Raw genomic sequence first — 16,893 nt, forward strand, 5'->3', positions numbered from 1 at the left:
AAACGAAGTCTTGAATTTGTTTATATTTCTTATTTTTGCTTTCATCTCCCTCGTGCGTCAAAGCCTTGTGACGTTTCAGCGACCAGGAACATTTGCATTTGAAAGTGCATAAATCGCAAGCGAATGGATGTTCTTCGGAATGAAGAGATATTACGTGACGTCTGAGACGATATTTCTTGTGAGAGCTGAACGGACACTCCAAGCGCCGGAACGGAGTGTTATCGGGAAAATGATTTTTCATGTGCTTCTCCATTTGGTGATAAAGGTTTGATTCGTACTGGCGGCGGTCGCAGCGCATCATCCCGTGTTCATGTTCCGTAGCGAGCTTGTCCTTCTGTCTCGGCTCGTTTGAAACAGGTGTTATACTATAATTCTTGATACCTAATTTATCACAACCTGTCTGAATTTCATCAGATTTTTGATCCAGCGTAACTACGGCGAAAAACCCCTCGAGTTCCTTTTTTAAATCAATCTCGTCTATATCGATTCCTGCATAGGAATGATTGGAAGTCTCATCATCAAAATGTTCAGATTTAATGCAGTCTATGGGAACTAACTCGTTACAAAATGACAAGCTACCGCGATCGTTTACTTCGAGTAACCGTTTATTTGAAACAAAATTCGACATCCTTTATTAAATATAAAATAGAGATGATGTTGAAGGTCTACAACAGTTTTAAGGATAATTCAAGTATACTAAAACAAAAATCTTAGACAATAACAACAAACGTAAACAGTACACATAACACGTGGGACTGACAGTTGACAGTTGGCATGATATTATATTTTATCTATGGGCAGCACATTGGCGGTAGGTTCTTCTTCTTCTTATTTTTTTTACATATATTTTATAAAAGATTTTCGGACGAGTAGGGGAACCCGGGGTGGAACGGGGTACCGGGGCGGAACAGGAGAGGCAGAAGATTCGCTACGTACGACAGAGGTGCGTGAACTTCGCGCACAACAACAGCACTGTGCTGCGCTATATGAAACAGTTGCTGTCTGTGTCGGAGTGCGCTTAGTTTGAAATTCATCGAATGTTGGAAAAAAGGCTCGAAAGTTCTAATTTTGCTCTGTTACACCAAAGTAAATATCTATACACAATTCTTTATTCAAAAATGTACATAACATGTCAATTTCAACCTCCTTTTGACTGACTAAAAGTCTAGTGATAACTCAAGGTCAACACATAAGTGTCGGCCATAACTCCCGTGTTTTAAAAAACGTTTATTGGGTGGGGACATGAGAGTTAGAATATGAATAGGGAATGGGATATTAATATCATAGAGGTCGGATAGGAAATCAGGATAACAATCATTCATGGGGCATCCAAAAAAAATATGGTTTAAATCTTCCTCATCTAGCTGACATTCGCAAATGGAGTCCCGGACATGGATTCTGAACAGGTGAGAACCATTGCAGCAGTGCCCAATGCGCATTCTGCATATGGAGGATGTCTCAAACTTGTTCAAAATCACTTTGGAAAACCAAGGCTTTTCAGTTTCAGTTGGAAAAGATGTTTACCCTTGGCTTGTGAGGAGGCTACCCAATATTCTGAGTGAATTCATTCGACTACATTACTGCGTTCGGGCTTTCAGTCGACTACATTTACCCATCGAATGTAGTCGACTACTTTCATCGGTAGAATCTACCTATTTTCGCTTGATCCAGTCTGGCAACTCTGCTCAGGTGTCAAGTGTCAATCTTGTTTGTTGTTGAAAGTACTTGTACTATATAATCTGTGGTTGAAAGTTCTATAGAAGCGGTAGAGGTTATTTTGAAGATGTTCAAAATATTGTGTTTGTGAGTTTCCATTAAAGCGTCAGTCGCCACAGTAATTATCACTCAACTCCCATATTATGTCGGTTACATTACACACCGACGTCGGCGATATCAAGATAGAACTATTTTGCGAAGAGTGCCCCAAAGCTTGTGAAAACTTCCTCGCTCTGTGTGCTAGCGACTACTACAATGGCTGCTTGTTCCACAGGAATATCAAGGTGGGAAATACTGCGCTGTCCTTCCATACATTTATATCGCATTCCAAGATATACCCAGTATCGACAATGTGGACGGAGCGTTTTCGCTGTCTTTGCATACAGAATAATGATAATGATAGTAATAATCGGAAGCAAAATACCATAAATAGATTTTTGTATTTGGAATTTACAATCGAATTAAACTGTTTTTTTCTACTGTTCGTGTTATTGCAATTTGGTTACGAAGAAGTATTGCAATATCCAAATAATTGGCGGCTTCCGCCGCACAGCGGTGAAGACGCTCGACTCACGCACAGAAGGTTCTGGGTTCGATTTCCGGTAAGAACACTAAAAATTGAATGTGCTTTTTCCCAAGTCTGGGTATTCACCACTGTAATTGGGCCACCTGGCCTGTTGTGGTAAAAAAAATAATTACTTACTCTATTTTTAACAAAAAAAGTTTTAGTTAGTAACGAGCAAAACCGATAGGAAGACCCTCGGTCTTTCTGTTTTCGGGTGTGCGTGCTTTCGTAGTGCGTAGTGCTTTCACTGTATCGACATATGCCATAAATAAATAACAAGAAGTACTGTATTGCGAAAATAGATTACAATATAAGGATTAAAATTTAAGCCAAAAAATAGTTAAGCCATTTGTTAGAAACTGAGAAAGCGCATTGTTATCGGTATCTCTCCTTTATGTGTGCGATGGTTCCAGGGCTTCATGGTGCAGAGCGGGGACCCGTCGGGAGGAGGGAAGGGGGGCAGCAGTATCTGGGGGCGCAAGTTCCAGGACGAGTTCAAGGAAGAACTTAAAGTACGTTCCATCAGCATTACTTCCTCTTACAAGTGTTACATTTCGCGTGGGTTGACGTCGGCGGGCCGAGATGCTCGCTTCACCATCATTATTCCCCTTTCCACACCAGGTACATTGTGTTCAGATCATCCGTTACATGAGGTGAGGTCTTACGCTTCAGGTGCCAATCCAAGAACCCCGCACCCTGCAAGGAATCAAACCCGGGACCTCGAGAACGGTAGACGAACTCGCCAACTGACTTATCTCCACTCGATGTCCTCATTCAGGACTTTTTACCTTAGAGCAGCCGTCGAATCGAAAACACTTAAGGATTCCGGTTCTATTTCACACGCAGACCAGTATTCTTCATCCGCCTGGACACATAGAAACCTGATAAGAGCATTATGATTGAGTGTGATTTTTCTTATGCCCCGGTGCCCTGCGCTTTGATTTGCCACCATAGTTGGTCCTGTGGCATATGGAAAGATATTTTGAATATGGTTTAAAACAACCTACTACAGTACTCTCTCGGTAATCTGCCCCTCACTTATCCCACACTACTTTGATTCGCTGTTATTTTCACTAGTTGAAAGCACAAAATCAGCCTCTATAATTCGCCAGTATTCGTATGTCAAATTTAGTAGTCCGATGAAGTGCCTTTAGACTTAGAAGAATTTATTCATAGGTCGACTTAAAACGCAGAACTGACGCAAAATGTTTTAAAATAATGGAAAGCAGAAAGTTTCTTAGAACTTGAGTATTTGTATAAAGTATAATTACTTCTTACTGAAGACGAGCTCATAAATATACAACGTGCTTCAATTCTGGGGGTGAAGACAGTAATTGTCAACAGACTACGGCTCATTCAGCCAAATCGGAAGATGCACTAGCTGAGATTGATGTTATTATCATTATTAAATGGGCCGAGGAAAATAATGCAACCATCAACACATTCGGCGTAATGTATAATGTAAATTACGAGATAACAATAATCTTCCAAAAAATATTGAGGAAATAAAGCAAACAACACTGAACAAATACTTTAAATATTATGTTATTGTTGGTTATGTTTTTTTAGTTAAGATTGTGTTTTAAATAGTTAAACATTTTTTTTAATGTAAGTTACGCTTTTTAATCAAAATTCTGAAAGAATTCTGAATTCTGAAAGAATCAAAATTCTGAAAAAGAATAAACATAGTTTATAATTGTATGTAATTTTATAATTTAATTTGGATTCAATAAACTGCATGGTGCAAGTATTTGTACCTCAATAAAAACTATTTTTACAAAATAGCTGTTTTAAATTTGACTATATTTTGTTTGTATATATTATAATCCGCCGTTTTCACTAATCCAACATTTGCCTAGTTTTTAGGGTGGTGGATTATACTGAGAGAGTACTGTATGTAGTTGATTCTTGCTATTGAGAGATATAGTAATATTGTAGTCACGTGTTTATTGCGGTTTCAGCACACGACCCGCGGACTAGTTTCTATGGCCAACAACGGACCCAACACCAATGGGAGTCAGTTCTTCATCACCTACTCCGCACAACCCCACCTAGACCTCAAGTACACGCTGTTTGGAAAGTAAGTACCGCATATTCTCCCCTTTTCTTATTTTTATTATCATATTCATCAGCAGATTCCTATGTGAAGCCGTATGTCCAAATGTTTGTAGACATGCTGGATTTTACTGCCTAGGGAGTTATTAAGATACAAATTTATAGCAACAGAGAGGGTAAACATTTTTGAGGAGGAATATGGAAGTCTAGGCATTTACGGGGCTTATGATTTGTCATTGACTGGTTCAAGTGCCCACTTTACATACTGTGTAATATTCACCATTCATGCTGGTAGTGGTTAAGACCCTCGACCTACGCACGGAAGTTTCTGGTTTCCATTTCCGGTGAGAACATGAATTTTCAAAATGTGATTTTTCTCAACCTGGGTACTTGGGTAATTGAGCCTTCTGCCCTGTTGTGGTGCAATTTAAAAAAAAAAAAAAAAATAATTAACAGATGGTAGAAAAAGTAGCTTTCTTAGCTAACTGGAAAAAGTGAGTATTCGGCTTATTCATTTATAAGTGGAGGCAATCCATATTGGGGACAAATAAATTGTAATCAAATGGAAATGTTTAGAAATCAGTAGGGTTGGCAACGCTGCCCGGACCTCTATCAGAGGCCAAGTTCCTTAGCAATTATAAATATGTATATAAGTACATAATGTATATAGCAGTGACCGGGAGGTGTAAGCGTAATGGCCATTATCAGCGGCATCCTTCACCACAACTAGAGAGTGCTTCCTCACTCGGAAGATGGTAGTAGAGTTACACATCTACATCATTTATATACAATAATAATTGTTCTCCTTCCTCCTCAGGGTTATCGATGGATTCGATGCTCTGGACGAATTAGAGAAAATTCCTGTCAACGCCAAGAACTTCAAACCTCTTTCGGAGATCAGAATATCTTCTGTCACCATACACGCCAATCCCCTCGCTGCCTAACTGTAACTCATTGCCTTCACATGCATATGAGACGTGTGAAAACGAAGACGACATTCTCCCCTTTTCTTGGTTTTGAATAATATGTAAAGTACTTTCTATTTAAGTTAATAATTGTTGCCTGAATTTACTACCTGTGTAAATTTTATTGCGAGTTATTTTGAATTAATAGATGGTTTTTGTTATGTAACATGTCCTTGTTGTTTTGAAACTAAATAAATTGAGTTAAAAAAGTATGAGATACTCTCTGAGGTAGGATTTAATTGATGATGCTTCATACAAAGCTGGGTTCAAATTATGTACTAAAAATCACACCAATGAGAGTGGAGAGGTGGCAGCGAGTGTTGTCGTGTTATGCTGCATCAACATTGCCATGCAACGAGCGTAGTAGAATAAAAAAAATAGCCATATATGCCGGTTGACCGTGAATTCAAAGCTGTGTGTCGCGCCCTTTTACGCCGCATCACATTTACTCATCGTATACGAAAAAAAACATTTCCCACCAAATATCGGTCAAGCGCAGAAACCTCAATGAGTGGAACACGAGACAGGCGGTAAGCGCCGCATCTAGATAACATATCAATGGAGACACTGCCATTTATGCTCTGAAATCTTTGCAGTTACCAATGGTATTTTTGTTTCTCCATCCGTCGCAATGTCTATTTAATTTCAGATTAACGGTGGAGATTGCCGTCTTTGTTTCAGCGGACCTCATACGCACATACGTACAGGTGATAGTTTATAATCTCTCGCATTGTATTACGGTACATATTTATTAAGTAAACATTTTTACAGAAAGAAAGCCGTTGTTGTTATTGTGCACGATGCACATTTGTATTTTTAACATGTTAACAGTATGATCCCCATCAGTCGTATGGAACTTTACTTCAGCTGTGTTAATATTGGCCGCGTATTCTCAGTCCCTTGGGGTCGAAGGGCGAGGCCCGGTGCGGCGTGGCGGGGTACAGGACGCCCAGGCTCTCGATGTGGTACTCGGCGTCGGCTAGCGTCTGGCCGTCGGGCAGGCTCAGGTAGGCCGTGCCCACGGGGCGGTCCAGGTGATATGCGTAGTCGCCCCTGCGCAGGAAGCCGCACGGCACCCCGTTACGGTACACCGCTTCCAGGCCGAACAGGGGTCTCTGTAGAAATACTCTTATTAGTCTTAAATTGATAGAAAGATATCGGTACACCCAGCCAGTAATGCCAGTTGATAGATGGTCAAAACAAATTTATGTACCTATATTTACTTTATGTCACAAGCCCCACCATAGAAAACTGATATTCATAAATCTTCGATGTTAAATTATTTTGAATTTTTATACATTGAAATACAATAATACGTAAAGAACGAAAAACTTATTTCTGAAGGCAAAATGTTGGTGTGAAAATAACTGAATTTATCGGTGCTTTGTTGAAAAAGCATCAATCCAGTTTTCTTGTTGTAGGTTCCTTTTTTCACTAACATTGGACACTTGACGTATGACAAAAAGGCATGTCAGTTGACATGTCCATTTGTTTAATTAGACTTAGAGAGATAAAATCACTATCAAAAATAAAAATAAAATAGTGGCATCTGTGTGACAACCGGTAAAACTAAAATCATCATCATTCCATGTCCGCATATGGTGTCCACGAAGATCTCCCAGGCATCTCTGTCGGCTGCCAGCCCCTGTGCATCCCCCTAAGTCAGATTTGTATCCCGTAGTTCTGACGTGAACTGCCGACGAACAGTTAGCAGTTTCCAGGACGTCGAAAACCTGATGCCTCGTAAAGTAGGCAAGCGTAGTTAAGGCTGCTTTCTAATTTTGAATTTCAAACTAAAAACAGTGGAAATATCCCATCAATTTCAAATGTTCATTCAAAGCACGGGGAGTTGTCATCTTATGCATGTCAATAGAGAGGCGACTTTTTTAGTGTGTCGGTGCGATGCCCATAAGAGCTGATGTTATAAATTATTTTGGCTATATAAACTTATTGGAAAAAACATATGATAGCTACAAAATGTAAACAAAATTAGACAGCAGCTTGGGAGCAAAGTTTTTTAAGGAAACCACAAGTCTTTATTGGATTATTTTTTTTAATTTTATGGAATGTTAGGGAAATATCGATCCCCCTAAACTCATAGTATTTCGCTCCAATATAAAATATTTTTTTCATATATTTCAAACAAATTTAAAAAGGAACCATTTCTGGTCTATGCTTTTTTCTTGTTTGCCAAAGATAAGTTGTTTTAAAATAACCTTTTGATTGAGAGTGAAGAAGGTATATTTCTTGGTAACGCCTTCCTTGCGTTGACGGTCCACTACGGTACTTCCCGTGTAGAGCCCCCCCTTGCGGCATGTGAAGCCCAGCCCGGCCTCCAGCGGAGTGTCATCGGCTCGCGCATCCGCATTCCACAGATGGTAGCCTAAACACACGCAAGCACTGTGGATAACCTTCCGTTTACGCTGTTCTGGATAATATTTTTTAATTGATGCAAATGACATTAAGGGTCAGATATTAGAAACATCACTTCGCATCATTCATCGGAATATACTTCTATCGAGAAACAATATTATTGACGATTGGACTGTTAATTCTATACGGATAGGTAGGTAAATATCTAAGGTACGCAGCTTAATTGAAATTTATTAAATCCCATGACAAATAAATACAGGAACTTACGTAAAAACTTCATTAATTTATTTAAAAACATATTAATTTATTTGTCAGTTCGAAAGAGAAATACTTGCAGCCGGAAGCACGTCGTTCTGAATTGTAAAATTTTATAAAATGTAAGGCTGGATGTTGAGCTGTAAGTAAATAAAATAACCAGCGTCGGCTGGCTAGTTTGTGTCCTGGACCTTTTTTCTTAAAAACGAGATAATAGCCGCGAGATTCCGGGCCATTCCCGCCTACCTTTCTCCGCACTGAGGGCGGTGAGGGCCCTCCAGCCTGCGTGGCTCCACCCGGGCGCGGCCCCCAGGCGGGGCAGAAGCGCGCGCAGGGTGGCGGCGGGGGCGTGTAGCTCCCAACCCAGCTCCCCGGTCCAGCCCACTCGCAGGGCCCGGCACTGCGGCCCCACGGACTCCGCGGTAGACACGCCGAACTCCGACAGGGAGCGCTCGAACACTTGCTCCAGAATCTTCTGGCTGGACGAAAAATCGGTGAAAAGGGAAATTAATCACCTTGCAAGTACCTGACTTTTATTGTTTTATATTTTTTATATAATTATTAGCTTTTTTTTAATAGTCGACAGTTTATGCATAAGCAATTCATTTTAATGCATCTAAAGCTTTAATTAAGTTGTGCTTTCAATGAAATAAGCAGTTTTTTCATATTCCTGTAAAAAAACAAAAAAGACTAACACGGTGTTAATAGTTAAAGGACATTATATATTTTTGAATTACGTGTCAGATATTGTGTAAAAATTATATACAATTGAAATAAGCAGTTTTTTCATATTCCTGTAAAAAAACAAAAAAGACTAACACGGTGTTAATAGTTAAAGGACATTATATATTTTTGAATTACGTGTCAGATATTGTGTAAAAATTATATACAATTGAAATAAGCAGTTTTTTCATATTCCTGTAAAAAAACAAAAAAGACTAACACGGTGTTAATAGTTAAAGGACATTATATATTTTTGAATTACGTGTCAGATATTGTGTAAAAATTATATACAATTTTCCATATTTATTGTAATTACACTTTTTATTATACTTTAGAAAGTCGTATGCAAAAAACAGTATAAAAAAATTATTTGGTACAAAAAGCATACAAAAATAAAAGAAAAACCCCTAAGACCACGGACCAGTTTGTAAGCAGTTTTTTTATTATTTTAGACTGAGGAAGAAGAAGAGGTAAAAATTAGTTATCTGGAAATCAATATAATTAACAACTAAATGATGTGTACGAATTTTTTAATTATAAGAAATTGTTTAAAAATTATATTTTAAAAAATACAAAAATTGAACCGATGTATGGAAATGTCTGTAAAAGAAAAAGTAATGTAAGGCATTATTGCTAATCAGCCATTCAGTAATTTTTTTCTTAAATGTGAGGAAAATTTTCAGTTTAAAAAATTGGTAATGAGTAGATTACTATTACAATTATGAGTACCTATGTGATGATTATAATTGTAAGTAACGACAAAATTTCATAATAAAATAAACAATTAACTCTTTAAACAGAAAATATACCTCAGAATACAGCCTGTGACAATAGATCGTGTCATATAATAAGAGAAGTGTCGGGTGGGTACCTGTTAGGGCCCTGGAGAGACAGGATCCCGATGTGAGAAGTAGCGTCAGATACGGTCGCCTGCAGTCCCCTATCCCGGATGACCTTCCTCGCGTGTGCCAGAGTGTGCTGGCCCGAGAAGCCGCTCGCGACCACATAGAATATTCTCTCCTTCAAATACATGCCATTACAGTTGTAAGATTATTGTCATTTACCTGCCCCTATCATGATGTTTACGTTCGGGTTACCAGATTATCCAATCACTATTCGAGGATGTTTTACTGTTCAAATTTCATTTTATACTGAATTTAATCATTAAAAGTTGTCACTTTTGTATATTAATGTTATAACTATAAATGTTAGGGTTTGTCTTACGATCAACCAAACCTTTCACAAGAACTGACGCATTAAGAAAACTTTTTTTTTCATATGTACTTAATGTCCTAGAGTTTGGTTCGCCGATTTGGAATACTAAATATAATACTTACAAAAATCGTATTGAACATATTCAAAATTATTTTCTTAGTCAATTAGATTTTAAAAATTAAGTTTCATTTTCAAGTAGGACTGAGTCCGCTAATTTTCACAAGGTTCAAAATCGCAACTCGGCGTACCATGTTGGATATGAGCTTTCTCTACAAAATTGTTAATTACCTAATTGATAGCCCAGAAATTGTTAGAGGCATTTCATATCGAGTCCCTGTCCGTAGAACTTGTCAATCTGTACTCTTTGACATTCCTAACTCAATGACTAATTTCATGGAAAATAGCACTCAATAGACAGTTTTAGTGACATCGACATATTACATTGTAAATACCATATTTTTATCAGATCTGGTAGACATTTAAAATTTATCTCCTGCTTGACTTTTAACTTTTAATTTAACTTTCAATTTTATCTTTCAATTTAACATTTTAATTCTTTATTTTAACTTTTAATTTTAACTTTTAATTTAAACTTTTAACTTTAATTTTAATTTAAACTTTTAATTTTAACGTTTACTTTAGATTTCAATTTTAACTTTTGATTTCAAATCTTAATTTATACTTATTCATATGAATATCTACTACCTGCATCTGATTATTATTTATTTTTTTTGGCAATTCATCCTATGAAATATGATTTCTGCCATCCACGTAGATGATTTGATGTAGACTGGGATTTTTAATGTACTATTAACATTATGTACAAAAGGATAAATAAAAAAATTAAATAGAAGCCTCCTAAAAGATTACACCATTCTCACTCAGAAATCTTCCTATGTGATGAATCACTTCGGGGGTAAGTGAGGATAGGACAGAAGCGACATTTATGGGAAAATTTATGTTTGTAAGTTTAAAATAATTCTTATGTCCTTCTGTTATTGGGCAGCCAAAAAGTATGTGGTCAGGCGTTTCCAAGTCTTGGCCACACTCACACCATGGACTCTGAACTACGTTAATTTTAAACAAGTGACTGTTAGAGCAGCAGTGTCCAATTCTTAACCTGCAAATGTTGGATACCAATCTTTTAGACAATTCTGCAGCTTTCAGTCCATTGGACATCCCAATGATGTCTAGCCTGTTTCATGAATAGAAGGGACAAGTCTGAAATCTGCGAATGGAAGAAGGAAGGAGGTTAACCGCTTGTCAAAGCCTCTCTTGCCAGTTCGTCGACTCGCTCGTTTTCCCTGATACCCGAGTGGGCTGGAATCCAAGTTATATTCACGTCTCTATTGGAGTCTCTCAGTCTCCGTAAAATAGATCTAATAGAACATAACAGTTCGCATCGATGAGATTTGGACAGGTTGTTAGAGATGGAATTAATTGCGCTTAAAAATCTGTGAAAATAATTATACGGGGATCGAATAGGGATAGAGAGTAATAAAGAGCTTCTCTTATAGCTAGACATTCTGCTGTGAATACAGAGGAGGGACTTGGTAAATTAAACTTCTTAGATTTTCACGGCCGTTAAGATGCACAATAAGTTTTCTGGGTTATTATGCCGTGTGTCGTTCGTACTCTCTACCGACGTTTCGGATCGCGTTACAGCGTCCATCATCAGGGTTGATGTTATTTGTGTATGAATATGTGTTACGTTAGGTACTTAGAATTTTTACCGTGTCGTAGTCGTTTTTGTGTGATGTTATGTATTTGGGACTTGTACCGTGTCGTAGTCGTTTAGATTAATGTGTACCATTATGTACTTAGGATCTATACCGTATCACAAATCTGTGTTACATTGCAATCTTTATGCGATTTCTTTATGACTGGGTACCAGGATGTTTTTAATCGCATTCCATCATCTCTGTTTATGTTGTCGGGATGTTTGTAAATCTCAATTGCTTCTTTTACTAGTCGTGTTTGGTGGTTCTTTGGCCTCCCTAAGATTATCGGCTCAAAGGAAAACTTATGCTCCGTTTCTATGTGGTGCTCGGCCAAGGCCGATTTTTCGGGGTAGCCGAGCCTGCATGCACTCATGTGCTCCTTTACTCTCTTTGTTATATTTCTGGCAGTCTGCCCGATGTAAACCTTAGGGCAGTTTTTACAATCCAGTTTGTAAATGCCGTCGGTTTCGAGAGGATCCCGGTCCTTTGCTGATTTAAGAAAATCTCTTATTTTTGCCGACGTGCCGAAAACAGTTTTAATATGGTGTTTTTTAAGGATTTTGGAAATTCTATCCGTACACATTAATCTAAACGACTACGACACGGTACAAGTCCCAAATACATAACATCACACAAAAACGACTACGACACGGTAAAAATTCTAAGTACCTAACGTAACACATATTCATACACAAATAACATCAACCCTGATGATGGACGCTGTAACGCGATCCGAAACGTCGGTAGAGAGTACGAACGACACACGGCATAATAACCCAGAAAAACTTATTGTGCAGGGACTTGGTAGTTTGAATGTCAACTCGATAGAATATTCCGGGATTAATACAGCTGCTGTGCTGAAGTCAGCGAGTTGTATCTTGGATCCGTCCGTATATATGTACAAGTGGTTTGGCCACTTAGATTGTAATAGAGAACTAAACAATGGGTTGATTACGTCTGTGGGATAGCTCGTTGATTTGTCTAGACCGACATTTTCTATACAGCATGGATTATGCACTATCGCCTCGTAGGGAGTTCGAAAATATGGGATATTATTGTGTTTTTGTATCGGGAAATCGAGGTCTGTGAGGTTAACTAAACTTCGATAAAGGGGAGGCATAGGTTTTTTGTTCCAGCACCCATTTGTTTCACACGGAGAATTTAGTTTAAAGGAGTCTGAGAGGCGTTGTCTTCGGATATTAAGTGGCATATCTACGATTTCTACTTGGAGAGCATTTATTGGGGATGATTTCATCACTCCAATAATCAGCCGTACTCTTTCTAGTTTAAGAAATAAATATTTAGGAAGCGGGTCCCAAAGGAAACTGCCCTAGTCTAGTCTACTACGAATGAAGTTGTTATAAAAAAGTTTCATCTTTGAAGGGTGAGAACCCCACCTAGATGGCTTCGGGGAGGGCTGAATAAAAGAGGACCGGAAGCGTTTTATATTTTCCCATACTAAAGTCGATGGGGTATCTGGACTTAATGAGGAACAAAATGTATACCATCCTTGACGTTTCTTAATGCAGAGAAGTTTTTTGGCTTTCGCTTGAGAGTTTTTAGCAAACAGAAAATTATCCAATGACATATTTTTCTTGAAAGCTTTCATTGCTTCTTTTCTTTCCTTAACAACATGAGTACAGTCCTCGTCCCACCGAGGCGCGTGACGGGCTGCACTGCAAGGATTGGTTTTTGGAATACTAGACTCCGCAGCTGCAACTATTGTCTCTAACAGCGAAGAAAAACAATCAGAGGTACTTTTAGAGTCAGAGATGGGTTTTAATAAAGATATATTTTTTTCGAGGAATTCTGAAAATTTGTGCCAGTCGGCTTTTTTAAGGTACTTTATTACTGTTATTAGTAGAAAGGTAGGATAATGGGAAAATGGTCGCTGGAATGAGGATCATCTAAAATAGTCCACAAAGATGAAGATGCCAGATTGCTAGAACATATAGAAAGATCTATAGCGCTCGGATATTGAGTGGGGGGGTGACATTCTAGTCGGGGAGCCACCATTCAGAACACAGAGATTATTTTCATCCATAAAGCTTAATATATTGTTACCTGCCTGATTTTTTAATGTAGAACCCCAACTGGGAGAGTGAGCGTTGAAGTCTCCAAGGATAAAAAAGGCTTTATAGGGAGAGATGAAATAATAGGGTTCCAGAATGATATATCAAAGGGAGAATTAGGAGGGCAATACACTGAAATATATGCAACATCATTTATGTTTGCGGCTACTATTTGGGAGTTAGAAGTGTGCGGAAGCTGTATCCTGGAGAATGAAAGGTGATTTTTAATAAAAAGGGCAGCGCCCCCCTTACCGTCGGGACGGTCATCACGGAGGCAATTATACCCTGGGACTGAGAATGTTTGTCCAGATTTGAACCAAGTTTCTGAAATTGCAGCAATATCAATGGAGTAGTTTTTCAACAGAGAAATAAGGTCGATTCTGTTGGAAAAAGCACTACGGCTATTCCATTGAAGAATTTTGAGTTTTGATAGTAATTTGATGGCCGTGATAGAGTGAGATGAATTTGCGGTGCAGTCAGAGGTGGAGAGAGTTTTATTAGATAAAATTACTGTTGGATTGTTATAAGTCATATTGAAGTTGGTGAGATAAATTGGTAATAGTTTTGGCAGCGTTGGGCGGTAATTGGGAAGGGTTTACAATAATTGAAGTGATAAGTGAGATTAAGTTGGATAATATTTTGGAGAGGTCTTCTGTTTTTGGAGAATCTTTTTGTAAAGCGCAGCCATTTGGTGAGCTCGATGAAGATGGGTAAGATAAATTGTTTAACTCTTTTATCGTTGATTTGGAAATATTAGGCAGAGGAGTTTCACTAGGAGAAGATTCCTGATAAATAGTTTTTCTAAATGAGGAAGATTTTGCAGTGTTGTGAGGGAGAGATTGGTTATTTGGGGTTTTTTAACTATCTGCATAGTTAATTATAATAATAAAAATACTTTATAGTTTTATTCCACTTTCATTTATAATTTTTAAATAGGACTTCCTAAATTGCAACTGTTCTCCTTTAAAACCTTTTCTGTTCTATTCCCATCTGGAGGATTAGGAGGTTTTTTCCCTTTTTCCATATTTCTAAAATGGGAACTTATCTGTAAATTAAATTTGATAGCAAAAGAAAATAAATTTTACAAATAGTTAAATTTTGATTATTGTTGCAAAACGATACTATAAAGATTACAAACTATAAATGTTTAAATTTAAGATAAAAATTAGTGAATATAATAAACTAGGTAAATGTAGAAAATAATGAAGAATGATCCAAAACACAAATTTTACAAAAAACTTCACAAAAACATATGCAAAAACACAAAAAACTTAGAGCACTTTTAATAGGCATTGTATCATTTTGACAGCTAACACTACAATCTAATGAATTATTGTTGGTTGTAAATGTTTACAAAGAAATATAAATGTTCATGGAAGCAGAGATATCTCTGATGTTCATGGAAGCAGAGAGAGGGAGGAAAGTATAGTTGGAGCTATACAATGTCTTCTCCCTTTTATGTACTTTTTATTTAATATTAATATTTTTACTATTTTAGAATTCAATTATTTTTCCCCTCTCCTCCTGAATTCATAATAAATTAGTGTAAAATCTGTAATTGGTCTTACTTTTTTTAATTGTTCTTTTGTACCTTGTATTTATATAAAGACTGTATGATTTCCTCAATAAATAAATATTAAAATTGTAAAGATTATACATCATTCAATTGTATTTTTCTTCTGCTCTACAAGATATTGTGTTTGCTTTTGTATTACATGTATTACTTTATTTGATTACAAACCTTCGAAATAGAATATCTAGTAGACGAAAGTGAGCATTTTCGACACCTTCAGTCGTGTTTGACAATATTTTGTAAAGCAGAAAATTTTCTTTATGATGACGTATAATCTTTACAATTATATTTAATTTTTGTCTTCTTTTATAGTATATTGAGAAAATGTTAAAAAAGCAAGAATATCTCGCATAAAATAAACTCCCTCCTAGATGTGTAAAATATCTATGTACAAAGTAATATTGTTCAAAATTTTTAGCCCTTCCAACAGGCATAACCGTCTATGTTGACGTTGGGAACTTAAAGACTAATTCGCCGCATCATTTCAGGATTGTCGATAATACCACCCAGCTATCGAAAGAAATGCATAGTTAGATACTGAAATGCATCCAAATTAAATTTTCAATAAGTTAATCATGTCAAAATACCAGAAAAAAAAACCAGTCTAACAGGCATTGACTGTACTTTTGTACAAATTTATTTGGCATTATTATTATTATTATTCATTATAGGCAGGCAGCCATTGCTAATGCGCCTATTTTTTTTATTTTATTTTATTTTATTTTCTTTTATTCAGGAAACATACAGTACAGTTACAAAGTTTAATATTTTACACAATTGGACTTAATTCTAATGGACCAGTGAAGTTTCCATATTAAAAAGCAATTAAATGTAAGGTTAATTATGAAAGTATAAAAAAGAGAAGGAAAAAGAAAACATAAATGAAAGTTGTTTAAAAATTAAAATTTAAGTGGAAAAAATATATTTTAAGGTTTGTAGTTTGTAGTGAGTATTTACAAATGGAAATAATATTAAAAATGAAGAAAATTTGTGAGAGTAATTAAGAATTAAGAATGGAAATAAAGAATGAAAACATGCTCCGATATAAAAGTAAAATAGAATAGTAATAACATTTTTTTAAATGAAGGAAAAACATAAATAACTTATTTATTTTAAGGGATTCAAAGAAACGATGAGAAGAATCTTTAATTGAAATATAAGACAGTAAATTTAAATTTAAATTTAGGTCAATTTAAAAAACATCTTCAAAATTAATGACACATTATAGTAAGAGCAGCAATATAGTGATTTTATTAACATATATAATACAAGTAATTAAAAGTAGTTTAAAAGTATAAAAACATGCCAATGGCAACAGAGAAAAAAGAAAAAAGAGAAAAAAGAAAAAATAAAGAAGGAATAACAAGTATAGCAAGTAATCTTTAAAATTTGAAAAAGCAATATAAGGAGAAGATTTTAAACCAAGAGAAGTCGATAAAATTTCATTAAAGCGATTTTAGTAGTAATACAAAATTTCAAAAGAGAAATTTAATTTATAATAATAATATGAATGTATGTAATTTGAGTGATATAAGAGAAAAAGGGACCAACCGGAGTTTTATTCAAAAGTTTTCAATACACTATTTTTAAATAATTGTAATCCTGTATGATATATATCTATATGGTTAAAAAAGCTGTTAAAAGTGGAACACGATCTGTG

At 36.4% G+C, this 16,893-nt stretch overlaps 2 protein-coding genes across 2 annotated transcripts in view; one reads left to right on the forward strand and one right to left on the reverse strand.

Annotated features, from left to right (window-relative positions):
- Positions 1-1,596: 1,596 nt before the first annotated feature.
- LOC148280689 (peptidyl-prolyl cis-trans isomerase-like 3) lies at positions 1,597-6,079 on the forward strand. Its single transcript, XM_088227984.1, has 4 exons — positions 1,597-2,000; positions 2,695-2,793; positions 4,243-4,361; positions 5,154-6,079. Exons 1-4 carry the CDS (start codon positions 1,860-1,862, stop codon positions 5,278-5,280), a joined length of 486 nt encoding a protein of 161 aa, XP_088084110.1. The 5' UTR covers positions 1,597-1,859; the 3' UTR covers positions 5,281-6,079.
- The window catches only part of Sardh (Sarcosine dehydrogenase), a 28,510-nt gene continuing 17,648 nt past the window's right edge, over positions 6,032-16,893 (reverse strand). Inside the window, exons 14-17 of the mRNA XM_088227983.1 lie at positions 9,524-9,672; positions 8,176-8,408; positions 7,518-7,684; positions 6,032-6,416 (exon numbers count right to left, since the gene is read on the reverse strand). Coding sequence (XP_088084109.1) covers positions 6,174-6,416; positions 7,518-7,684; positions 8,176-8,408; positions 9,524-9,672 — 792 coding nt within the window. The 3' untranslated portion in view covers positions 6,032-6,173. The remainder of the gene's footprint in view (positions 6,417-7,517; positions 7,685-8,175; positions 8,409-9,523; positions 9,673-16,893) is intronic.

This window comes from Micrasema longulum, unplaced genomic scaffold (assembly GCF_059751315.1).
Source record: "Micrasema longulum isolate JH-2025_06_02 unplaced genomic scaffold, ASM5975131v1 h1tg000550l, whole genome shotgun sequence".
Lineage (NCBI taxonomy): Eukaryota > Metazoa > Arthropoda > Insecta > Trichoptera > Brachycentridae > Micrasema > Micrasema longulum.